Source organism: Rhineura floridana, chromosome 8, assembly GCF_030035675.1.
Source record: "Rhineura floridana isolate rRhiFlo1 chromosome 8, rRhiFlo1.hap2, whole genome shotgun sequence".
Classification (NCBI taxonomy): Eukaryota; Metazoa; Chordata; class Lepidosauria; order Squamata; family Rhineuridae; genus Rhineura; species Rhineura floridana.
The window spans coordinates 27,175,157-27,195,551 of NC_084487.1; the positions used below are offsets into that span (position 1 = coordinate 27,175,157).

Below are 20,395 nucleotides of genomic sequence, written 5' to 3' on the forward strand. Positions count from 1 at the left end.
ACTACCAGTGGTTATTAGTACCGCCTTTGGCTCTTTTTGGAGTAGCAGGGTTCTAAGCATTCTCTGTCCAAGATAACTACTGTGAAGGAGCTAGGACTACAGTTCCAGTAAAACCACCTGTAGTGCAGGCAAGTAAGAAAACAAAAAGGGAGAGAGCAGGGAAGGGCCATAGCTCAGTGATAGAGCATCTGCCTTGCATGCAGAAGGTCCTAAGTTCAATCCCCAGCATCTCCAGATAGGAAACCCTGGACAGCCACTGCCAGTCAGTGTAGAGACAATATTGAGCTTGATGGACTAATGGTCTGACTCAGTATAAGGCAGCTTCCTATGTTCCTATGACCCCTTGGACCATGTAAAAGTCTTGCCAAATCCAAGTCATGCTTAGATGCTAAAAAACAACAACGATTAAATACACTCTGGTAAAGAGAAGGGCAAGCAGTGGGTCAGAAAACCAGATGTACATACACCCACTTCAGCTAACTCTCAACTGTTTGCATAAACCACAGACCTTCTATCTGCCTTCAACAGACCTTCAGCAACATGTGGAGGGCACCACATTGGCTACCCCTGCATTAGTGTAATACTTCTGTTCTCAAACACGGGCCCAGAGTGTCCTCACAGCTTCTATGTGCAGTCTTTCATGACTTAGAACAGGTGTGGGGAACCTTTGGCCCTCCAGATGTTGCTGAACAACAACTGCCCTCATCCCTGGCCATTGGCCATGCTGGCTGGAACTGATGGGAGTTGTAATTCAGCTATATCTGGAAGGCCAAAGATTCCCCACATCTGACTTAGAATATTCCCATGTTCCTCTCCAGCACAGGACTGACCTATGGCCAAGCTTTTCAATCTACCCTTTGATAGCAAATTCCCCTCCTAAAGCAATAATTGCTCATGACTCCTGGTTTACACTTGCTAACATTCTGGAAAAGGCCCCTCATGTCCCATCTAGGTGCAACAATCTTCCAGCTGCAAGAAAATCAACATACTAGCGTGAAGCCATGTTTATTTTGCCCACATAACTTAGTTACTTGAGTTGAAAAGGTAACAGGATCAGAGCAGGCAACCACAGCTTAATTTCAAGTTGCCAAGCAACCTCACATCTACCAATGAAGTACTTGCAGGTGCTATGAGCAACTTTGGAAAGCGGCACTGCTGGCCCTTCACAAGGCATAAAGCACCAGGCAGGATGACATTCACAATGCTCTGTAAACAAGATTTTCGTGGGCTATATATCTAATGATGCTTAATTAACACTCCTGGCAAATCAATCCTAAAAACAGCCTCCTTCATAATTAAAACTCTGCCAAGTAGAAGACCATGGCTATGGCAACTTGATGTTTGCTGAATTCGGGGAGGAAAAACAAAACAGGAGGAGAAAACCTCCGGCAGCAATTACTGCGTGCTTAGACTAATTCCCAATCAGACGGTTGCACTTAAGTGCCACTGAAAGGGGACAGCATGTTACTGTCAGCGGGATGAATAGAGAAACTATATCATGCAGTGGCTAGCTTTTTATCAGGGAAACCTGGGTCAAACTGCTTCTCAGGCTATTATCGTCCTTATTTACTACTCATACGGTGCCCTCCACATACATGCCGTCTTAGAGAGTTCCAGAGGCAAAACACACAGGTCACTGCCTCCAAAGGCGCTTATAATCTAAGATTAAAAATGGGGGGGGATAGCAAAGGAAGGGGGCAAGGGGTAGCAGTAGGGAGGGAAGAAAAAGGAAAACACACCGTTGCTCCCGTTTAAGCTTGGTTACGATTTATTTATTATTTAAGGGGATTCGTTTCTATTCTGCCTTTTTGCCTCAGTATGGAAGCACTCAAGGTTGAGAATTTCTAGGGTCCCAACCCCCTCAAGGAGAGCCAGTGTGGCGTAGTGGTTAAGGTGTTGGACTACGACCTGTGAGACCAGGGTTTGAATCCCCACACAGCCATGAAGCTCACTGGGTGACCTTGGGCCAGTCACTGCCTCTCAGCCTCAGAGGAAGGCAATGGTAAACCCCCTCTGAATACCACTTACCACGAAAACCCTATTCATAGGGTCACCATAAGTCGGAATCGACTTGAAGGCAGTACAACCCACTCAAGAGCTTAAGGCAGCTTTTCCTTGCTTCCTTCAGGCTCACAAGCTGCATCTCCTGCTCTGTCTTCCCATCACCAGAGAAGCCCCGCTCACCTTGAGAGGAGGGGGGAGGAATAGATAGCCCAGCTTCCCACTCCCTAGCAATTAGGAACACAGGAAACTGCCCTAATACTGAATCAGACCAATGGACCATTAGCTCAGTATTGTCTACACTGACTGGCAATGGCTCTCCAGGGTTTCAGGAAGGGAGTCTCTCCCAGCCCTGCCTGGAGATGCCATTGGGGATTGAACTTGGGATCTGCACACAAGGCAGATGCTGTACCACTGAGCTACGGCCCTTCCCCCTTAAGAGTTCCTTCCTCTTTCCTTAAGGAGCAGCCTGTGTCTTCTTCGGGCTTTGCTTTCCCTCTTTCCAAGGCTCCCTGTGAGGTTTGTAAGCCGTCAGGTAGAGTCTGGAAAATTGCAGCCTCTCATCAGATCTCTCCCCTCACCTTGCCCACCTGCAGCCCATCCAGGATGATTACTGGCTGGGTTACTTGTGAGCTGATCCAGCAGCTTCTTTCTGCACAAGGGGGTAAGCAGAAAAGGTGGGTTTTGGGGAGCGATAAGGAGGAAGGGAGAGAGGTGACCCCGCATACGTGTTCTGGGAGAATCACACACACACCTTAAGTCTAGTCATCCCAAGTGAGGTTGGGACAGAAATACATGAGAGTGCAGCCACTGCTGTAAGGAGCAGCCCCCATAATTCCACATCCTTCTCTCTTTCCCTATAATGTCTCACAATCTGAAATGCTATAATGTCTCATAATTGGAAATGTGTGATGTGACATCACCGTGTTCTGCATCTACATACACACACACACACACTCCACTTTAGTGGTTACTTCTTGTGGGAGAAACGGGGAACTCACTAGCATGGTGATGACACATCGCACCTTTCAAACTGCTAGATCAGCCTTTCCCAACCAGTGTGCCTCCAGTTGTTGTTGAACCACAACTCCCATCAGCCTCAGCCAGCATTGCCAATGGTCAGGAAGATGGGAGTTGTGGTCCAACAACATCTGGAGGCACACTGGTGGGGAAAGGCTGGGCTAGATGTTATGGAAGACATCCAGTTTCATTCTCCTGAATGTGAGGCAGACAGGCTTAATTACAGAATTGTAATTATCTATTTAACAAATATTATCTGCCAGTTTATGCAGCACTTCAAATTTGCAAGGTGCGTTACAACATAAGGGTGAAATCACAATAACTCAGTTCTACAGATGGATGGATCAACCCCAGTCCCTGACAGTCTTGCATATATTCATTCATTAGGTCTAACTGCCCTTTTTCCTGTATTAACCTGTGAATTTTATTTATTTATTTTTTTCAATTAATTTTTATTCAAATTTTCAAAACCAAAACAATACAAAAAGAAAAAACACAAATCAATAACTAATACAATAAAAAAAGAAAGAGGAAAAAAATATTGACTTCCGATTTGTCATAGTTCAGCTATAAGTCTATAATATATAACAAGCCTGTCTCTTAATAGATTATAAAATCACCTTCCTCCAGCGGTTATCTTAGTTGGTATCAAATCTCATTAACATCATATCATTTCTTTGAAGAAAAAAAAAACGGCTCACTTATTCAGCTGAGCTAGCTAGAAATCCTAGCTCCGTCCGAGCTGCTGGAAGACCTTCTTTCACAGACAATTCTAATGAATTCCAGTCTCCAACAAACACAACAAAGCTGTGTGGGAAATCTCACGTTTCTTCCTTATCCGGAACAAATTATCCCCAGTCAAAAAAAACCCTTCTGACTGGATTTAAAACTGAAAAAGTTTCATCCAAGATGGGAGCCCGTCTCAGAGGCAGCACAGGCGGAGGGATCCTCCTGGGAAGTCGTGAATTTTATTTTTTAATGTGCAAAAATAGGTATTTAATTATGCATTTTACAACAAAATACATATTGAAATATGTATTTTTCTCAATGCACACAATTCTAAAAGTTGTACCTTAAAATATGCATTTTGTAATGCATTTTGGTGCAGATCTGGCCAGTTCACATTCACAGAAATCAAATTCTTCAAGCATAGTCACTCAATGCAAGGAGGAAACGAAGGAGGCGTAGGCTAGGCTGAAGTGTAAAGAAGCCCAGATGAGTAGGGCAGGAATTAAATGTCCCCCATCCCATCCCTGGATTAATACATCAGGCTGCTTTGGTGTATTTCAGAAGGCACAGTTTGTTTCATCCTCAGTGATTTTTCAGAGCTTCGACATTTTCTGCTCAGCCACCAGACTGAAGGGAAACTGTTCAGAGCCAAGCAGAAGAAATTCCATTCTGAAATGCCTGTTTTGCCCATTCTTATGCACAGCTCATTAGGATAGTTAACCTTCCTAATCTTTATATTTTAGCCAAAAGCACAGAAAAGAATCCAGGTGGAAAAGCAGCTAGAATAATTTGGGCTCCACATTCAACATTTCTAAAATATCTGGTAATGAAATGCAAATATTTGGCTGTGCTAATTTCTTAACAGCATCCTACTGTGTGGAAAGGCTTTCCACATGACTTTAAAGGCATTTGGCCAAGAGGCAAACGAGAGATACACAAGAGATGCGTGAACGTATTTCTTAAATCTTATTTATTTATTTTTTAAAATGAAAAACAGCTGTGGGAGGCTGCCTGGTTGAGTGGAGGAATGGGAGGCAGGAAGGGTTGCTTAACCCATTCCCCTTCTGCCATTTGTCTATTCACAATCAACATTACATTTGTCTGTTCACAATCACCATTCCATTTGTCTGTTCACAATCACCATTCCATTTGTCTGTTCACAATCACCATTCCTAAAGAGCTTTTTTTCCTTCTTCCCTCTCTCCCCCACCTTCCAAGGGTACTAAAAGCTGCTTAGGGAGGAGCAAGAAGAAAAAGGGTTATGCAGCTTTTCCTCTGCTGCTCCTGTACACCTAATCAATGGCTTCAATACTGCTTTTTTGTGTTGTTGTTTTAAACAAACTGTTGCAAGACAGTTCACATGTCTTTGGTATTGCCCACAGATCATCTTCTAAAAAAAGAAAGAAACCTAGAGGCAAACCATACATACTTATAGCAATATCTGCTAATAGCTCTACTTGGAAACTGTACATTTGTATAATTAAAGAGACTGTATTTAAACTTAAACATCCTCTGTGAATATGCTTGCAAACCTGAAATGTCCAGGCAGTTGGTGAAGATATTTTGTCAAAATACTGTATTTAAACATTAGTACTCTCTGGGGGCAGGAAATGTGATGTTATGAATTCCTGCAAACCTACAGAGTCACAGTTATCTCTTTCTGAGAATGAATTTACCAACAGACTAATTTGGTATGAGAGATATTCATTTGGTATGAAAAACATTAATTCATACCAACCTGTTGTCTATGTAAATAAAACTCCTATGCCTGTCTTATGAATTTATGCAGATAAACCTTTTTCAGGAGTGAGCATTCACTGCTACTTCCCCAAGGCATCCTGTCTCAGGCAAGAGATACACTGCCTGCATTCTTAGGACCTGATATAAAGAAAGGCACTACCTGGAGGGCGGGGGGGGGGAGAGAGAGAAACAAGGAGCTGGACACAAGCTATCAGCAATTTTCAAACACATTTATGAGGGACTCAAACCAGCTGAACTAACATGAGATTTCAGGGCAAAAGCAGCTAGTTTGGTGTGGTACCTCTGTGCCATTTGTACTGATTCTGTTTGAACTATGAGCAATTTGTAAGGGATCTGCACAACTCCACATGACAAAGGCCCCATATGCACTCTACATTTAAAGCAGTGTCATATCACTTTAAACAGTCATGGCTACCCCCAAATAATAATAATAATAATAATAATAATAATAAATTTAATTTCTTCGTCGCCTATCTGGCCAATGGCCACTCTAGGCGACTTACAAAATTGTTAAAATACATTTGATAAAATACAGTAATACAATATAAAAACAACACATCTGCAGCAACAATATTAAAACTGGGCAGGAGGCATTTCAGTTATAACAATTAACCCTCCCCGGATACCCCGAAGGCCTGCTGAAAGAGCCAGGTCTTTAAGGCTTTCCGAAACACATTTAAAGAAGAGGCGTGCCGGAGATCTTGTGGGAGGGAGTTCCAAAGAGTGGGGGCCGCCACTGAGAATGCCCTCTCTCTTGTACCCGCCAATCTGGCTGTTTTTGTTGGCGGGATTGAGAGAAGGCCCTGTGTGGCCGATCTTGTCGGGCGGCATAATTGGTGGCGTTGAAGGCGCTCCGTGAGATAAACTGGGCCGGAACCGTGTAGGGATTTAAAGGTCAATACCAACACCTTGAATTGGGCTCGGAAAACAACTGGTAGCCAGTGTAGGTCGAACAACACTGGTGTGATGTGATCTCGGCGGCGACTATTCGTAAGTAGTCGAGCCGCCGCATTTTGTATCAGTTGTAATTTCCGGACAGTTTTCAAGGGTATCCCCACATACAGCGCATTACAGTAGTCCAAACGAGAGGTGACCAGGGCGTGTACCACTAGTGGGAGCTGGTGAACAGGAAGGTAGGGTTGCAGCCTTCGTATGAGGTGTAGTTGGTACCAGGCTGCCCGGCTCACTGCTGAAATCTGAGCCTCCATGGACAGCCTGGAATCAAGCACAACCCCAAGGCTGCGGACCTGGTCCTTTAGGGGTAGACTCACCCCACTGAACTTCAGGTCAATGTCGCCCAACCTTCTCTTGTCCCCCACAAGTAGTACCTCGGTCTTATCAGGGTTCAACTTCAGCTTGTTCCTTCCCATCCATCCACTCACGGATTCCAGGCACTTGGACAAGGTCTCCACAGCCAACTCTGGTGAAGATTTAAACGAGAGATAGAGCTGAGTGTCATCCGCATATTGATGACACTGCAGCCCAAATCTCCTGATGATTGCCCCCAGCGGCTTCATATAGATGTTAAATAGCATGGGAGAGAGGATAGAGCCCTGTGGCACACCACAATTGAGAGGCCAAGGGTCTGATACCTCCTCCCCCAACGCTACCTGTTGGTACCTATCGGAGAGAAAGGAATAGAACCACTGTAATACAGTGCCTCCAATTCCCAATCCCTCCAGGCGAAGCAGAAGGATACTGTGGTCGACAGTATCAAAAGCCGCTGAGAGATCGAGGAGGACAAGAAAGGTGGATTCTCCCCTATCTAATGCCCTCCTCAAATCATCTACCAGAGCGACCAAGGCTGTTTCAGTTCCGTGACCAGTCCTGAAACCCGATTGGTATGGATCCAAATAATCCGTTTCATCCAAGTGTGCTGACAACTGGTTGGCCACCACTCGCTCAATGACCTTGCCCAGAAATGGCAGATTCGAAATTGGGCGGAAGTTATCGAATACTTGGGGATCCAAGGAGGGCTTCTTTAAGATGGGCTTTACAATTGCCTCCTTAAAGGCTGACGGCATCACACCCTCTTTCAAGGATGCGTTTACCACCGCTTTGATCCCCTCGCCCAATTTCTCTCTGCAGCTCACAAGGAGCCACGAAGGGCAAGGATCAGTAAGACAAGTGGTTGGCTTCACAGATGAAAGCACCTTGTCCACTTCCTCAGAAGGGAGAAGCCGAAACCGATCCCAATTTACCGGCATGCAACTGGCCAACTCTGGTTCATCCACTGTGTCCACGGCGCATGGGATCGAGCTCCGTAAGTGTTCGATTTTATCGGCGAAGTGTTTTGCTAATAAGTCACAGGAGGCCTTTGACTGTTCCAAGGGTTCCTGAGCAACTGGACCGACCAGGCTTCGGACCACCTGGAACAGCCTCCTGGGACAGCACTCCGCAGACGCAATAGAGGCAGCGAAGAAAGCCTTCTTTCCTACCTTTATTGCCACTTGGTAGGCAGCTACTGCTGCTCTAACCTGTGTCCAGACATCTTCGGAGCGGGATTTCCGCCACCGGCGCTCTAGTCGTCTCACCTCCTGTCTCAGACTACGCAACCGTGGTGTATACCATGGTGCTAGCTGAGTTCTATTCAGGGGGAGAGGACGTTTCGGAGCCACCCGGTCTAATGCCCTGGTGATCCCCACGTTCCACTCCTTCACCAGGGTTTCGAGCGGGCGACCTTCAGCAGGTTCCAATTCCCCAAGCGCAGTCAGGAATCCATCCGGATCCATCAGGCGTCTGGGGCGGACCATTTTAATAGGTCCTTCACCCCTGCGGAGGGGGGATGGCAACGAGAAGTCCATATTTACCAGGTAGTGGTCTGACCATGACACAGGAGTGGCAAGAATCACTCCCAACTTCAGACCACTTCTCTCCTCTCCCAGGACAAATACTAGGTCGAGAGCATGACCGGCTACATGGGTGGGCCCAGTATTACTTAGGTACAGTTCCCAGGAAGCCATGGTTTCCAGGAAATCCCGAGGGGCTCCTATGAGAGCGGCCTCGGCATGCACGTTAAAGTCACCCAGAACCAACAGCTCTGGGGACAATGCCCGTACAGCCGAGAATCCTGGGAACTATAGTTTGTTAAGGGTGCTGAGAGTTGTTAGGAGACCACTGTTTCCCTCACAGTTACAATTCCCAGAGTGGTTTCACAATCAATCCCTCTTCCCGGGGAACTCTGAGAACTGTAGTTCTGTGAGAAGAGGGGGCTCCTAACAACTCTCAGTACCCTTAAGAAACTACAGCTCCCACGATTCTTTGGGGGAAGCCATGACATCATGTGCTTTAAATGCACAGTGCAGATGGGGCCTTACCTTACATCAGGTTTGTCAATTCTGTGTGCCTGACATTCACATATATAGCTGAAAATATAAGGTGCCTTACAGAGATCTTACACTGGTGACCAAGAGCAAGAGGCTCTGATGGAACAATAGATGAGAATGATAGATTGAAGTCCAAGTGGACCTTTAAGAAGAGCCCTGTTGGATGAGGCCAAAGATCCATCTAGTCCAGCAACGAGATACACACGGGAAGCCCACAAGCAGGACTTTAGAGCAACAACACTCTTCACACTTGTGATTCCCAACAACTAGCATTCAGAGGCATAAATGGTTTAGGCTGCAATCCAATACACACTTACCTGGGAGTCAGTCCCATTGAACCCAATGGAGCTTACTTCTGAGTAATATATTGGATTGCAACCTTGGAGAGTTAGAGGTGAGCAGTGAGGTAGCCAAGTTTGCTGATGTTATCAAATTGTTCAAGCGGGTTAAAACAAAAAGAGATTATGAAGAGCTCCACAAATATCTCTCCAAAATGAGTGAACAGGCAGTAAAATGGTAAATGCAATTCAATATAAAGTAAAAAGTTGGGGCAAAAAATATCTTAATTTCATATATACACTCATGGGCTCTGAAGTGGCAGTGACTGACCAGGAATGAGACCTTGGGGTTGTAGTGGATAGCTTGATGAAGATGTCGACCTCTGTAGATTATTTTGTTTGTGTTACACAATGCTAGGATTGTTTCTAACTCTTCTTCAATGTGCTTCTGAGTACTATGTTTTCTGTAATAAATATATGTTGGTTTAAGACCAAGAATGTGGGATTATGGTTCTGTGAGGTTGTCAGGTCTTCAGACTTCAGGTGCTCAGGTTTTGGGGTGAGGCGGGAGGACCTGGCTGCCAATCCATTTGGACCAAAAGCAGGTGCATGAACCAAAACAGGGCGGAGATCAAGAACCAGAGCAGGGATCAAGGATGGTGAGCAGGAGCTTAATCAGGCAATGTATCTGTCCAAGAGATAAGTGACTCATCTGAAGAACAAGCCATGGGAGTAGGGCTTTATTTATTATTTATTTATTTTATTTATTATTTGATTTATATGCCGCCCTTCCTCCCAGCAAGAGCCCAGGGCAGCAAACAGAAACGCTAAAAACACTTTAAAACATCATAAAAATAGACCTTAAAATACATTAAAACAAAATGTTAAAAACATATTTTTAAAAAGGATTAAAAACATATTATTAAAAAAAAAATTAACAAGCAATTCCAACACAGATGCAGACTGGCATAGGTCTCAACTTAAAAGGCTTGTTGAAAGAGGAAAGTCTTCAAAAGGTGCCGAAAAGATAGCAGAGATGGCGCCTGTCTAATATTTAAGGGGAGGGAATTCCACAGGGTAGGTGCCGCCACACTAAAGGTCTGTTTCCTATGTTGTGCAGAAAGAAACCTCCTGATAAGATGGTATCTGCAGGAGGCCCTCACCTGCAGAGCGCAGTGATCAACTGGGTATATAAGGGAGAAGACGGTCTTTCAGGTATCCTGGTCCCAAGCTATATAGGGCTTTGTACACCAAAATAGAACCTTGAACTTGGCCCGGTAGCAAATGGGCAGCCAGTGCAATTCTTTCAGCAGTGGGCTGACATGTTGGCGATACCCTGCCCCAGTGAGCAGTCTCACCGCCGCATTTTGCACCAGCTGCAGCTTCCGGACCAACCTCAAGGGCAGCCCCACATAGAGCGCATTATAGTAATCCAGCCTGGAGGTTACAAGTGCGTGGACAACAGTGGTCAGGCTATCCCAGTCCAGAAACAGCCGCAGCTGTCTTACCAGCCAAAGCTGGCCTTATACGGCCCAATCACCCTTACAATCACCTGAGTGCTCAGCCTGGCTGGTGCTGTCGTCTAGATGGTGTCTGTGAAGCACAGAGCTCAGTCAGCCAGGCTTGCAGTGAGAATGAAGCACTGGAGACAAGGTGTCAGAGCAGTTGACACAGGCACATTTCTGTTGACTGTACCATCTTCAAGTGATACAGCCTAACTTCTCTGTTAATACATTCTCTCATATACATGAGGTAAGGCAAGTCATGTAGAAGACGTCCTTGAACAAAAGACCGTATGCCCTAACCCTGTAAGAAGGGAATAAAACCACTATATATGCCCCAGAATTCATAGTAATAAAAATGTTTCCTGATAATAAAGATACTTATGGACATCTTGGACCAACCAACCCCCAAGGTGTCTACTTGAGAAAAGGCATTGCCTGGGATATAACAGCAGCATGATCTCTATGTAACACAAGCAGTAGGAAACTGGATCTGGCCTGCAGCCCAGATCTCTAATTCCCCCACTCTGCGCAGGCCAACTCTGGCAGGTAGGTGGAACTGCCCACCTGTCAATCACCTGATGTCATAATTATGCAGGGAGCCCCCTTTCAAAGGGGCTCAGTACTGGGAGTCTCGTTGAAGTCATTTTAGAGGAAGTGGTTTCGATTTAAATGCTTCCTCTATGAATCCAAACCACTTTCTTTGCAGAAGGAAAAATGATCCATTTAAAAACATTTATCGCTACCAAAAAGGCAAGAATGAATGTTAGAAAACTTTCTAAGAACTTACTTGAGTGCTGTCTTGTAGTGGTAGATGGCTTCACTGTTGCGTCCTTGGTCTTTCAAAAAATTGGCATAGTTGTAGTGTACTTTGGCATTATGGGGCAGAGTCTGGACTCCTGACCTATGAATGAGAAACCACACAGAAACAGAAACAAATACAGTTTTACTTTTTTATTACTGAGGTTGTGTCTCTTGATAGCTTGCTGTAAAGGGCACCAAGGAAGAACAAGGCATGCTGGAAAACAAGTACTTAAAAGATCCTAGTACATCTATGATACCCAACTGTACTTTTGTAATTAGCCTCCCCAATCCTCCCATGAATCCCTCACCTGCAAACATAAGCACCATTTCACAGCAAAGCAAATTGCCCCAAGATGCCAATGGGGAAGACGGACTGTGTCATACAGAGATCAGGGACTACCACATGCAGCTTCTCTAAGGGAAAGTCCAGACACAGACAGATGCACAGCTGCATCCATAGGGGAAGGTGCGAGAGGGTGGGAGCTAGACCTGTGAGACAGGGCTACATAAGAGGTCATTGGGTTGTTTGTTTGTCTACTACATTTCTATCCCTCCCTTCCTCCCAAAAGAGCCCAAGGTGGCAGAGTTGGGAAGACATGCTTGTCCTGGGTATCCAAAGAAGCTGCAGGCTTTGCATAAGGATGGAGGGAGCCATTGGTAAGTAGAGATGGGAGGGGGGAGAGAGACACACACACACAGGGAAGTTCTCTGGGAGGCAACAGAAGTCTTGGGCTCCTCAAAGTCAGAGAGGGCCCCTGTTACAGAACCTATAGCTATTGGACTCTAGAAGGCATGGAAGACAGTTGTAGATGTCACTTTTCCAAAAGGGAGGCAGAAAGCATCCCTCAACATTGCCTTAAGTTAGAAGGAAGTGTGCAGGCAAAAAACATTGATTCTAGATTTACAGTTTGAGGCACAAATTCATTCTCTATGACAGTGGTTCCCAACCTGGGGGCCGTGACCCCCATGGGGGCCGCGAGGTAATCCAGAGGGGGCCGCAGACAGTAAAGAAATGATTTATTTATTTATTTTTAAAAGGCTTCACTCTCCCTGGACACTGTCTGCTCCCCACTGCTGCTGCAGATGACACCTCCCCCTTGCTGCAAACGAGAGGGGAGGACTTTTGCGGAAGCGCCAGAGCATCTTTCAGGCACACCGAGGGCAGGCATCTGTCTATAAAACATGTGGCAGATGCCAAAGGAGGCTGAGGGTGGAGATACCGGAAGAAGGGATTACTATCACTGACTCCAGTCTCCTCACGTTTCCGCTGCTGATGGCGCCCTTACTCAGAACGAGAGGAGAGGGCTTTTTGTGAAGCAAGGCTGCAAGGAAAAGCTGCTTTCCCCCTTCCTTCCTGGGGGGAGGGGTTCATGAAAATTTATGAGCTTATAAAGGGGGTCCCGTACCCATAAAGGTTGGGAACCACTGCTCTATGACAAGGAACCTGTTCCAGTATGCACACACACAGCCCTCCTGCCCTCTTAAGACTTCTCCCTTCATTTCAGGGGTGGGAATAGCTCTGAACATGCAAGGAAGGGCACATGTTGAGCTGTTCCCTCTATGGAAATGAATCAGGAAGTGTGAACTACACACTGCAGCGCAAACAGGCTCTCAGGAGAAGTGGGTAGAATAGCAGGCATATAAGCCTCTGTCCAAAAGTGATAGCAAGCGGGAATCAACAGCCAGCTGTGTGATAACGTTTAGTGTTTACACAATTACTTTTGGAAGTGATCAAATGAACAGATGCAAACTGAAAAGTTAAAACAAAAGAAATTATCTCTGAAAATTCTGCAGTGCAATTCCATAAGTAAGATCCTACATTTTGACTCTTGGGGGACTTTCTATATCTTGAAATCATAGTGTGAGAATTGGCCCTGAAATACCCATGCAGTCAAAATCAAGGCAAATGATGTTTCTGAAACATGGTTGCTGACCCACTTGGGAAATTATTTCCTTATTAAAAGAGGAAATAATAAATATCCATACCCCAGCCAAGTAGGGAAAAGGGAAAAGCAGAGAACAAATTACAAGGCAACACAAAATGTTTTTCCATTTCTATTTCTTTCAATCTTCCAACTCATATTTTCCATGCATGTTTGCCCAACATGATTTCCTAAACTCTGATATTGTGGCTTCAGAGAATACATAGCAATTGAACTACCAGGGGGCACGGGGGGGGGAGGAAAAATATACACCATAGATTTGTTATGAGAACAATGTCTTAGTGTGATTTCCTTCCTCATTGATTGCTACAGAGTTTCTCACAGACCAACCTGTAATACAGCATGCTGACATAAACTACTCTGATGTAAATAAAGCTAACACTGGTGAAGGTTTTTTTTTTAAAAAAAGGAACAGGCTTTTCGGGCACAGGTTGGAGATGTCAAACACAGAATTCCGACCACCCTCACAAAACTACCGATCCCAGGGGTGAGAGATGTGCCATGACAATTAAAGCCAATTAAAACTGGGTAACACTGGAGAAATTTAAAGTGCTTCCAGATGGGAGGCCTTAATATCCTAAATGTGTTTTTTTTAATAATAATATAAGAGCAGATTTTATAATAATAATTAGAGCAGATTTTCCACAAAAAGGGGTTCAATAATGAGAAAATATGGACTGGTACTTTGATGGCATCATGTGGATGCTATGAAAAACTTGCATACATTATCAGCACCGATCCCACAATAATCATCCATCTGGAAGCACCCAAGCAGAGAGCTACGCTATTCCCTGCCCTCCCCCATACAGCCGCTGTCCTGTGAGTCATCCTCCAGGAATAACATTTTCTACCACAATAAACCTCCTGTTAAATTGTCTTCCACTGATCTTTTGCAGGTGTATGTGCTTGGAACCTACATAACTGTGTGCACAAAAAACGAGGGAGCCTATACACACTACCACTGCCAGTTTTGCAGAGTTAACATGCGTACGTAAAAAGATGCAAAAGTGTTGTTGTTTTTCCAGGGGTGGAGGGGGAAATAATTCCTAGTCAGCACCTTTGGCTCAAGGAACAGATTTACTGATGAAGGAGAAGCTATTTTGAGACAGGGTAAAGAGCAGCATTTTAAAGGTTTAATCCCCTTGAGGAGAGACTCTAATGATCCATTCTCTCTGTGTCCTCCACCATCACTTGCTTATATGGTGGCTAACACATATTGTGCAATTCATATTTCAAATAATATATATTCCTTAGGGAGGCACAAAAATATCACTGTGCAGAACTGATCAGTCATGGACCACCCCTCCCCATCCCCCAATTAGTCCTACCTGAAAAGGGACTCCCTTGAAAGCCAGATTTCATTCTGTTTCACAGTTTTCCAGGAGAACAGCAACAGCAGCAAAGCTGAGATGGTCGCTGCAGTGGCTCCCCATTTATTTAGCCATGTGCAAAGCTTGTTTAAGCCGTGGACCAAGAGGATGCAGTACCCCATACTGAAAAAGCAATCAGGAAAGAAGAAGAGATGGAAACCGTTAAATCAAGATAAAATGGCTGTTGTTTTTTCACCAAGTAGCACAATTAGCAAGAGGGCAGATCCCTCACATTATCTTGCCTTCTCTCCGGGTTTAACTAGAGATTCTTAGATGGAGCTATGCTACTCTGTGCCTCCTTGCTCACTCTTCACCACAACTAGCTTAACACAATGAATGCAATCCATTCCTTGCCCTGCCTCTGCTACCAAAGCCAGTAATGTGAGGCAGGGTAACACATGGTGAGGTGACATCCCATCAGATGTTTTCTTAAGCTATACCAGGGATGGGAAACTGTGGCTCTCTAGTTGTTGTTGAACAACTCTCAACCAGCCTGGCCAATAATAATCAATGGGAGCTCAAGCCCTCCAGATATTGCTGGACTACAACTTCCCTCATGCTTGACCATAGGCCAGGCTGTCATCACTAAAATTATATGGGTGTTCAGATGAGGCCCTTACTCTTTTCTTTCAGTCTCTCAGAATCTGTGAGAATTGCTGTTCCTTTAAGATTCCTATTCCCGTGAAGCTGTGTATCCTCACTGCTAAGTATGTAGATCAAAGGTGAGGGGTAATTGCTTGTTTGCCCTTGAGGAATTCTTTTTTTATTCGTCAAGCATTGTACTGGCTCCCCTGTCTCTTCCTCAAGGACTTCAAAGCCCTTACAGATAAGTGTCAGCTTGACAGGAGAATGGACGGAATGTGATATTCTCTTCTATCCTTGAAGGAAATACTCTATGTAATTCTTTCACGTTTTACTACCTATATGTGCATCTTTGATGTTTATTATTTACTGTACCCAAAGTCCTATATAACACTGAGGAGTTCTGAATAAATTTGTCCATCTGACCACAGCTGTCTCTCTCGGTTGGTTGGATGGAACCTTTGATCAAAGCTCGTGTGTGAGTGTGTTTCCTTCCTAATCAAGATTCAGGGTCAATCCAGCCCCGTGCCTTACCTGGTGGAAGGAGGCACAGCGAGTTCTCATTTAGATCTCGCCCAACAAGGCTGCCTGGGGCTGATGGGAACAACATCGGTAGGCCCACAGGGTCCTCACCCCTTAAGCTAGACGATACAGGGAAAGGAGGAAAAGAACATCTAGTTGCACTCCTCAAAAACCTGCAGAGCATATTAGGCAACTCCAGAAGTTTTGCTTTCTTTTCTTAAATTTTTTAAAATGTATTTTACTGGAGTATTTTCATAATACAAAGGAAAGAATGAGCTATCAACAATACAACTACAAACATAACCACAAAGTCTCAGTGTTATATAATAAGAAGAGAGGGAAGGGGATAGTGGCAAACATCAATAATAGTTAATACAGTACAGAGCAAATCTCTAGTGAAGAAATCCCCTCCAAAACTGCCTCTATGACATAGAAGGCTTCATATCTTCCAACAATTCATTTACAAATGAAAAAAAGGGGGGGAACCAAGTTTTCTCAAAAAAGCCTGGCTTGGGGGTGTCCCCTGGCACGTCTAACAGATTGCATCAACTTCTCGGACAAGGCTAGGAACCAAATACGGCTATACCAGCTGTTCAGTGTGAAGTCAGAAGACATCTTCCATCCCCCTGCAATCGTCTATCTGGCAGCCACTAGAAGAAGCATTATAAGATCTGTGTGAGCTAATTTAGGTCCCAGCTACAAGGAGAGGAGAGCTAGAGCAGACAATTTAGCAACAGATCTTTGAAATAAGATCAAACACTTTGTCTCAGAAAACTGTTGTGTATTGGCATTGCCACCACATGCAGAACAAAGATTCTCATTATTGCACATCCCCTCCAACAATTAGGTGACATAGTTGGGTTCATGTAGCTGAGACGGGCAGGTGTCAGGTGCCACCTATGAATCACCTTCAATGTGGCCTCTCAGATCGCTGCTGAGACCGTTTTGAAGGGGGGGGTTAGTCCAAAGAGAATTCCAGGCTCTATTTGGGATCTGCTCACCAAAATCCCCCTCCCACACCGGCTTGAGCCCCCCCCCCAGATCCTTAAAAGAAGTGGAGACCAACATATTATAAAAAAGGGAAGTAGCACCCCTTGGCCAATTTGGTTGCTGAGTACAAAGCGCCTCAAATGGTGTTAGTCTCCTGCTAATCTTTTCTCTTTCCTAAGCACAAAGCTATACAGTTGGGCAGCTTGCAGCCAAGCCTGACCAGTTGCAGTAAAAGACGCTAACAGCCTTTCTTGGGGAGGGGGGATCCCATCTTGAAAAAGATCCTGTATTCACAGGATCCCCTTTGCCACCCAACCCTTAAATTGAGCATTGCGGTCCCATCAAGCAAAATCTGGGTGGTGAAGCACAGGAAAAAGAGAAGGAGTAGGGGCCAAGTGCCTTTGCCACCTTCTCCACGCTTTTAACGTACAACATAAAAAGGGATTATTAAGGGAGACCAACTTAGTTTTAGAAAGAGCGTCAAAAGGGAGTGCCTGAAGTCTTCGCAGAGCCCCACAATATTCCATGGAAACCCAATATATTGTTGGCGATTTCTGAGAGACTGGAATCAGCTGGCACAACTGACAAACTTCCCAACAGAGTTTCAGATTAGGGATGCCTACACCTCCCTTCCTCACCGACTTGTACATTATCTTATCACCCAAGCAAGCCTTTCTTGCCCCTGTGACAGAATCCTACTAAAAACTGCTGCCATTGCTACAGAAAAGACAAAGGACTATCTACCAGCAGTGTTTGAAAGAGGTATAACAGCCTAGGAAGGATCATCTTCCTGACGGCAGCAAAGTGTCCCAACCAAGGAAGGTTCAACAATCTTCATGATTTTATGGTCTGCTTAATATTCAATATTTAAAAAATGTAAATGTACTGCCTTCAAGTTGATTCTGACTTATGGCAACCCTACAAATAGGGTTTTCATGAGGCTGAGAGGCAGTGACTGGCCCAAGGTCACCCAGTGAGCTTCATGGCTATGTGGGGATTCAAACCCTTGTCTCCCAGGTTGTACTCCAACACCTTAACCACTACACCACACTGGCACACTGAGAGGACCATAATTACACCTTTTCAACTGGCCTAAGTCTTTTATTATCACTTAAGCCCAGTATTCAAAACACGCTCCTTGCTGAGATAAATTAGCTAAATTTGCCAGGCATAAGTTCCCTTTGAAGTTCTGGAAGGCCCTCCTACAGATTAGACAAGAAGATCAGAGTGTCATCAGCAAAAAGGCTGATGAGGTGTGCCTGATCACCTATCCCCACACTCCTGATGATCAGATTAGACTGATTTTCTCAGGAAGTGCCTCAATGGCTACTGTAAAGAAGAGAGGCGACAGAGGACAGCCCTGTTCCATTCCCCTCCTCAAGGCAACAGCCACTGAGTCCACCGCATTTACTCAAATCACCGTCTCTGCTGAGGAATAAACCTGACTGATTAGATTAAAAAAAATCAGTCCAAAGCATAATTTTTAAAGGAGTGTGAGGATGAAGGGCCACGCAAGAGAATCAAAAGCCTGGAGTATGTCTGATGATATCAGGGCACTCAGCTGACCTGTGGTGAGGTATTATTAAGAGAAGTTTCACTTTCTGACACATATGAAGCTAGAGGTAGCCAAAGTGGTGCCCTCTTAGAGAAACCAGATAACTGTCAAGTTCTGTTTATCTCAGACGAAAGAATAGAGAGATAGAGAAAGAGTGCCCTTCACACATTATAAACGCACACATTTTTCCCAACACAGGACTTCTGTGTTGGAAAGAATCCCCATGGATGTGATCCCAGATCACAGCTCCTAGAAATATTTTCCAAGGTCAAGCTTCTCAAATTTTGCCCCCAATCTGGAGGAAAATGTTCCTTGAACTAAGATCTTCAACCCAAATCTGGTTTATATTGGGCCAGGAAGCCCAGCACAAAGTGGATCACTTCTAAGACTCAGCCCTTTCTGACTATCCATATTTCAAAATGTATGCCACTTCCAAAACAAATCAACTCATTATTAATCACAAGGAACATATGTGGGTTTTTCTTATTTTATCCTAACAATGATCTGCAGGAGAGTATGTTGAGAAATGAAGTTCCCAAAAGTCACCCAGGGAGCCTTCTAGCTGAACACATATTTGAGCCCCGATCTGGTCGCTCCCTTTCTAGAACTCTTTCCACTCTATCATGCTCATTCACATACACTGGGAGAGCTACAGAGGAGATATTTTCAGCAGCTTGGATAGAGAATGAATCTTAGGATCAAGCTAGACATGATATTTATTATGTTGTTTGATGACATAGAGCATTTTTTTTTTTAAATGTAGTAGCTGAGGGGAGGGGAGAGACAGATCCTGGTCATGGCATGGGGAGAGAGGGTCTTTGTTTTTTCCACCATAATGTTCCCATTCAGAATTGGGCATTGCCCCGCCCCGCATGCTTGCTATTCACAATGGGAAAGCTCTGTTCCCCTGTACCGCATAAAGAGGAAACATATGTTAAAAGAATTATTTTCTGTTAGTAATTATAAGATGTAACTTTGTCTATATCTTTTTTTGCTGTTGTTTGTTTTTGTACTGTGGAAATTAAACATTGTTTTTTAAAATAAATAAATAAATAAATAAAGCGGATCCGGATGCTTTCAATCTCTTCCTCCTACACACAAATGAAGTGGAGAGAGGAATGTGCAAGCCTGAGGCTTGTGCACACTTATTCACCTAACGCTAAAGTATGGTTTGGCATAATCTTGAACCAGGCCTTTGCGTCTCTGCCATGCTAAACTGAAATGGTTTTTAACAAGATACCAATTGGGTCAACTTTATTTTTAGCATCATCGCTAATATAATTGTGTATTAGCTTTTTAATGTATTTAAGTGGAGTATTTTGTCTGGAGCTCTTACTTTTTAATGGAGTTTATAAACAAAAGAAAAGTCTATAACAATCTAAGTGAACTCATAATTAGCTAAATTCACCAAGTCAATATAATGTTATGAATCAGTACTGTAATAGATTTAAAAATATCTTTCACATTTGACCTCTGGCTTAGTTTGTTAATTACAAATAAGAAGAGTTTTTATACAATTTTCATATATTTCCTTAAACTATTTCATATTTAAAATAACAACACTGTTCCATTTACACTAACATGCAAGGATTATTTACAAAACTATCCATATATTGACTCTATCTTGCACGGGGCCAAAATATAATTTCCTCCCAAAGGAAATTTAGTAAACAGCTCAATCTACAGTCTATACATAAAGCACCAGAAGCTAATTTCTTTTTGTTCTTTAAAATTCCATGGCTTTTATTCCAGAGTATTTATTATACAGCAACAGCATTTGACCTCTTGTGAAATCAAATTGGTATTTTATTTCTCTTCAGAGTATTTGACAGGGCAAATACCCAAATATTCAAGGTCTGATTCTGGCTAAGAATAATTTCAGCAAGAGAATGTTTGCAGTGCTTCATAACTTATCATGTTTTATCTGATCAGAGAGCTAGAGAAACAGAAACTAATCCCAATGACAAAATGGCATTATTTCCTCCATTTTTAAACATATGAGGAAATTGAAA

General features: G+C 44.0%; 1 protein-coding gene across 2 annotated transcripts in view; it reads right to left on the bottom strand.

Annotated features, from left to right (window-relative positions):
• TMTC1 (transmembrane O-mannosyltransferase targeting cadherins 1) overlaps positions 1 to 20,395 on the bottom strand; it is a 228,684-nt gene that overhangs the window by 72,908 nt on the left and 135,381 nt on the right. For both annotated transcript variants that reach the window (XM_061638680.1, XM_061638681.1), the window contains 2 exons: positions 14,693 to 14,857; positions 11,408 to 11,521 (listed from right to left, as the gene is read on the bottom strand). In XM_061638680.1, the coding sequence (XP_061494664.1) occupies positions 11,408 to 11,521; positions 14,693 to 14,857 (279 nt within the window). The remainder of the gene's footprint in view (positions 1 to 11,407; positions 11,522 to 14,692; positions 14,858 to 20,395) is intronic.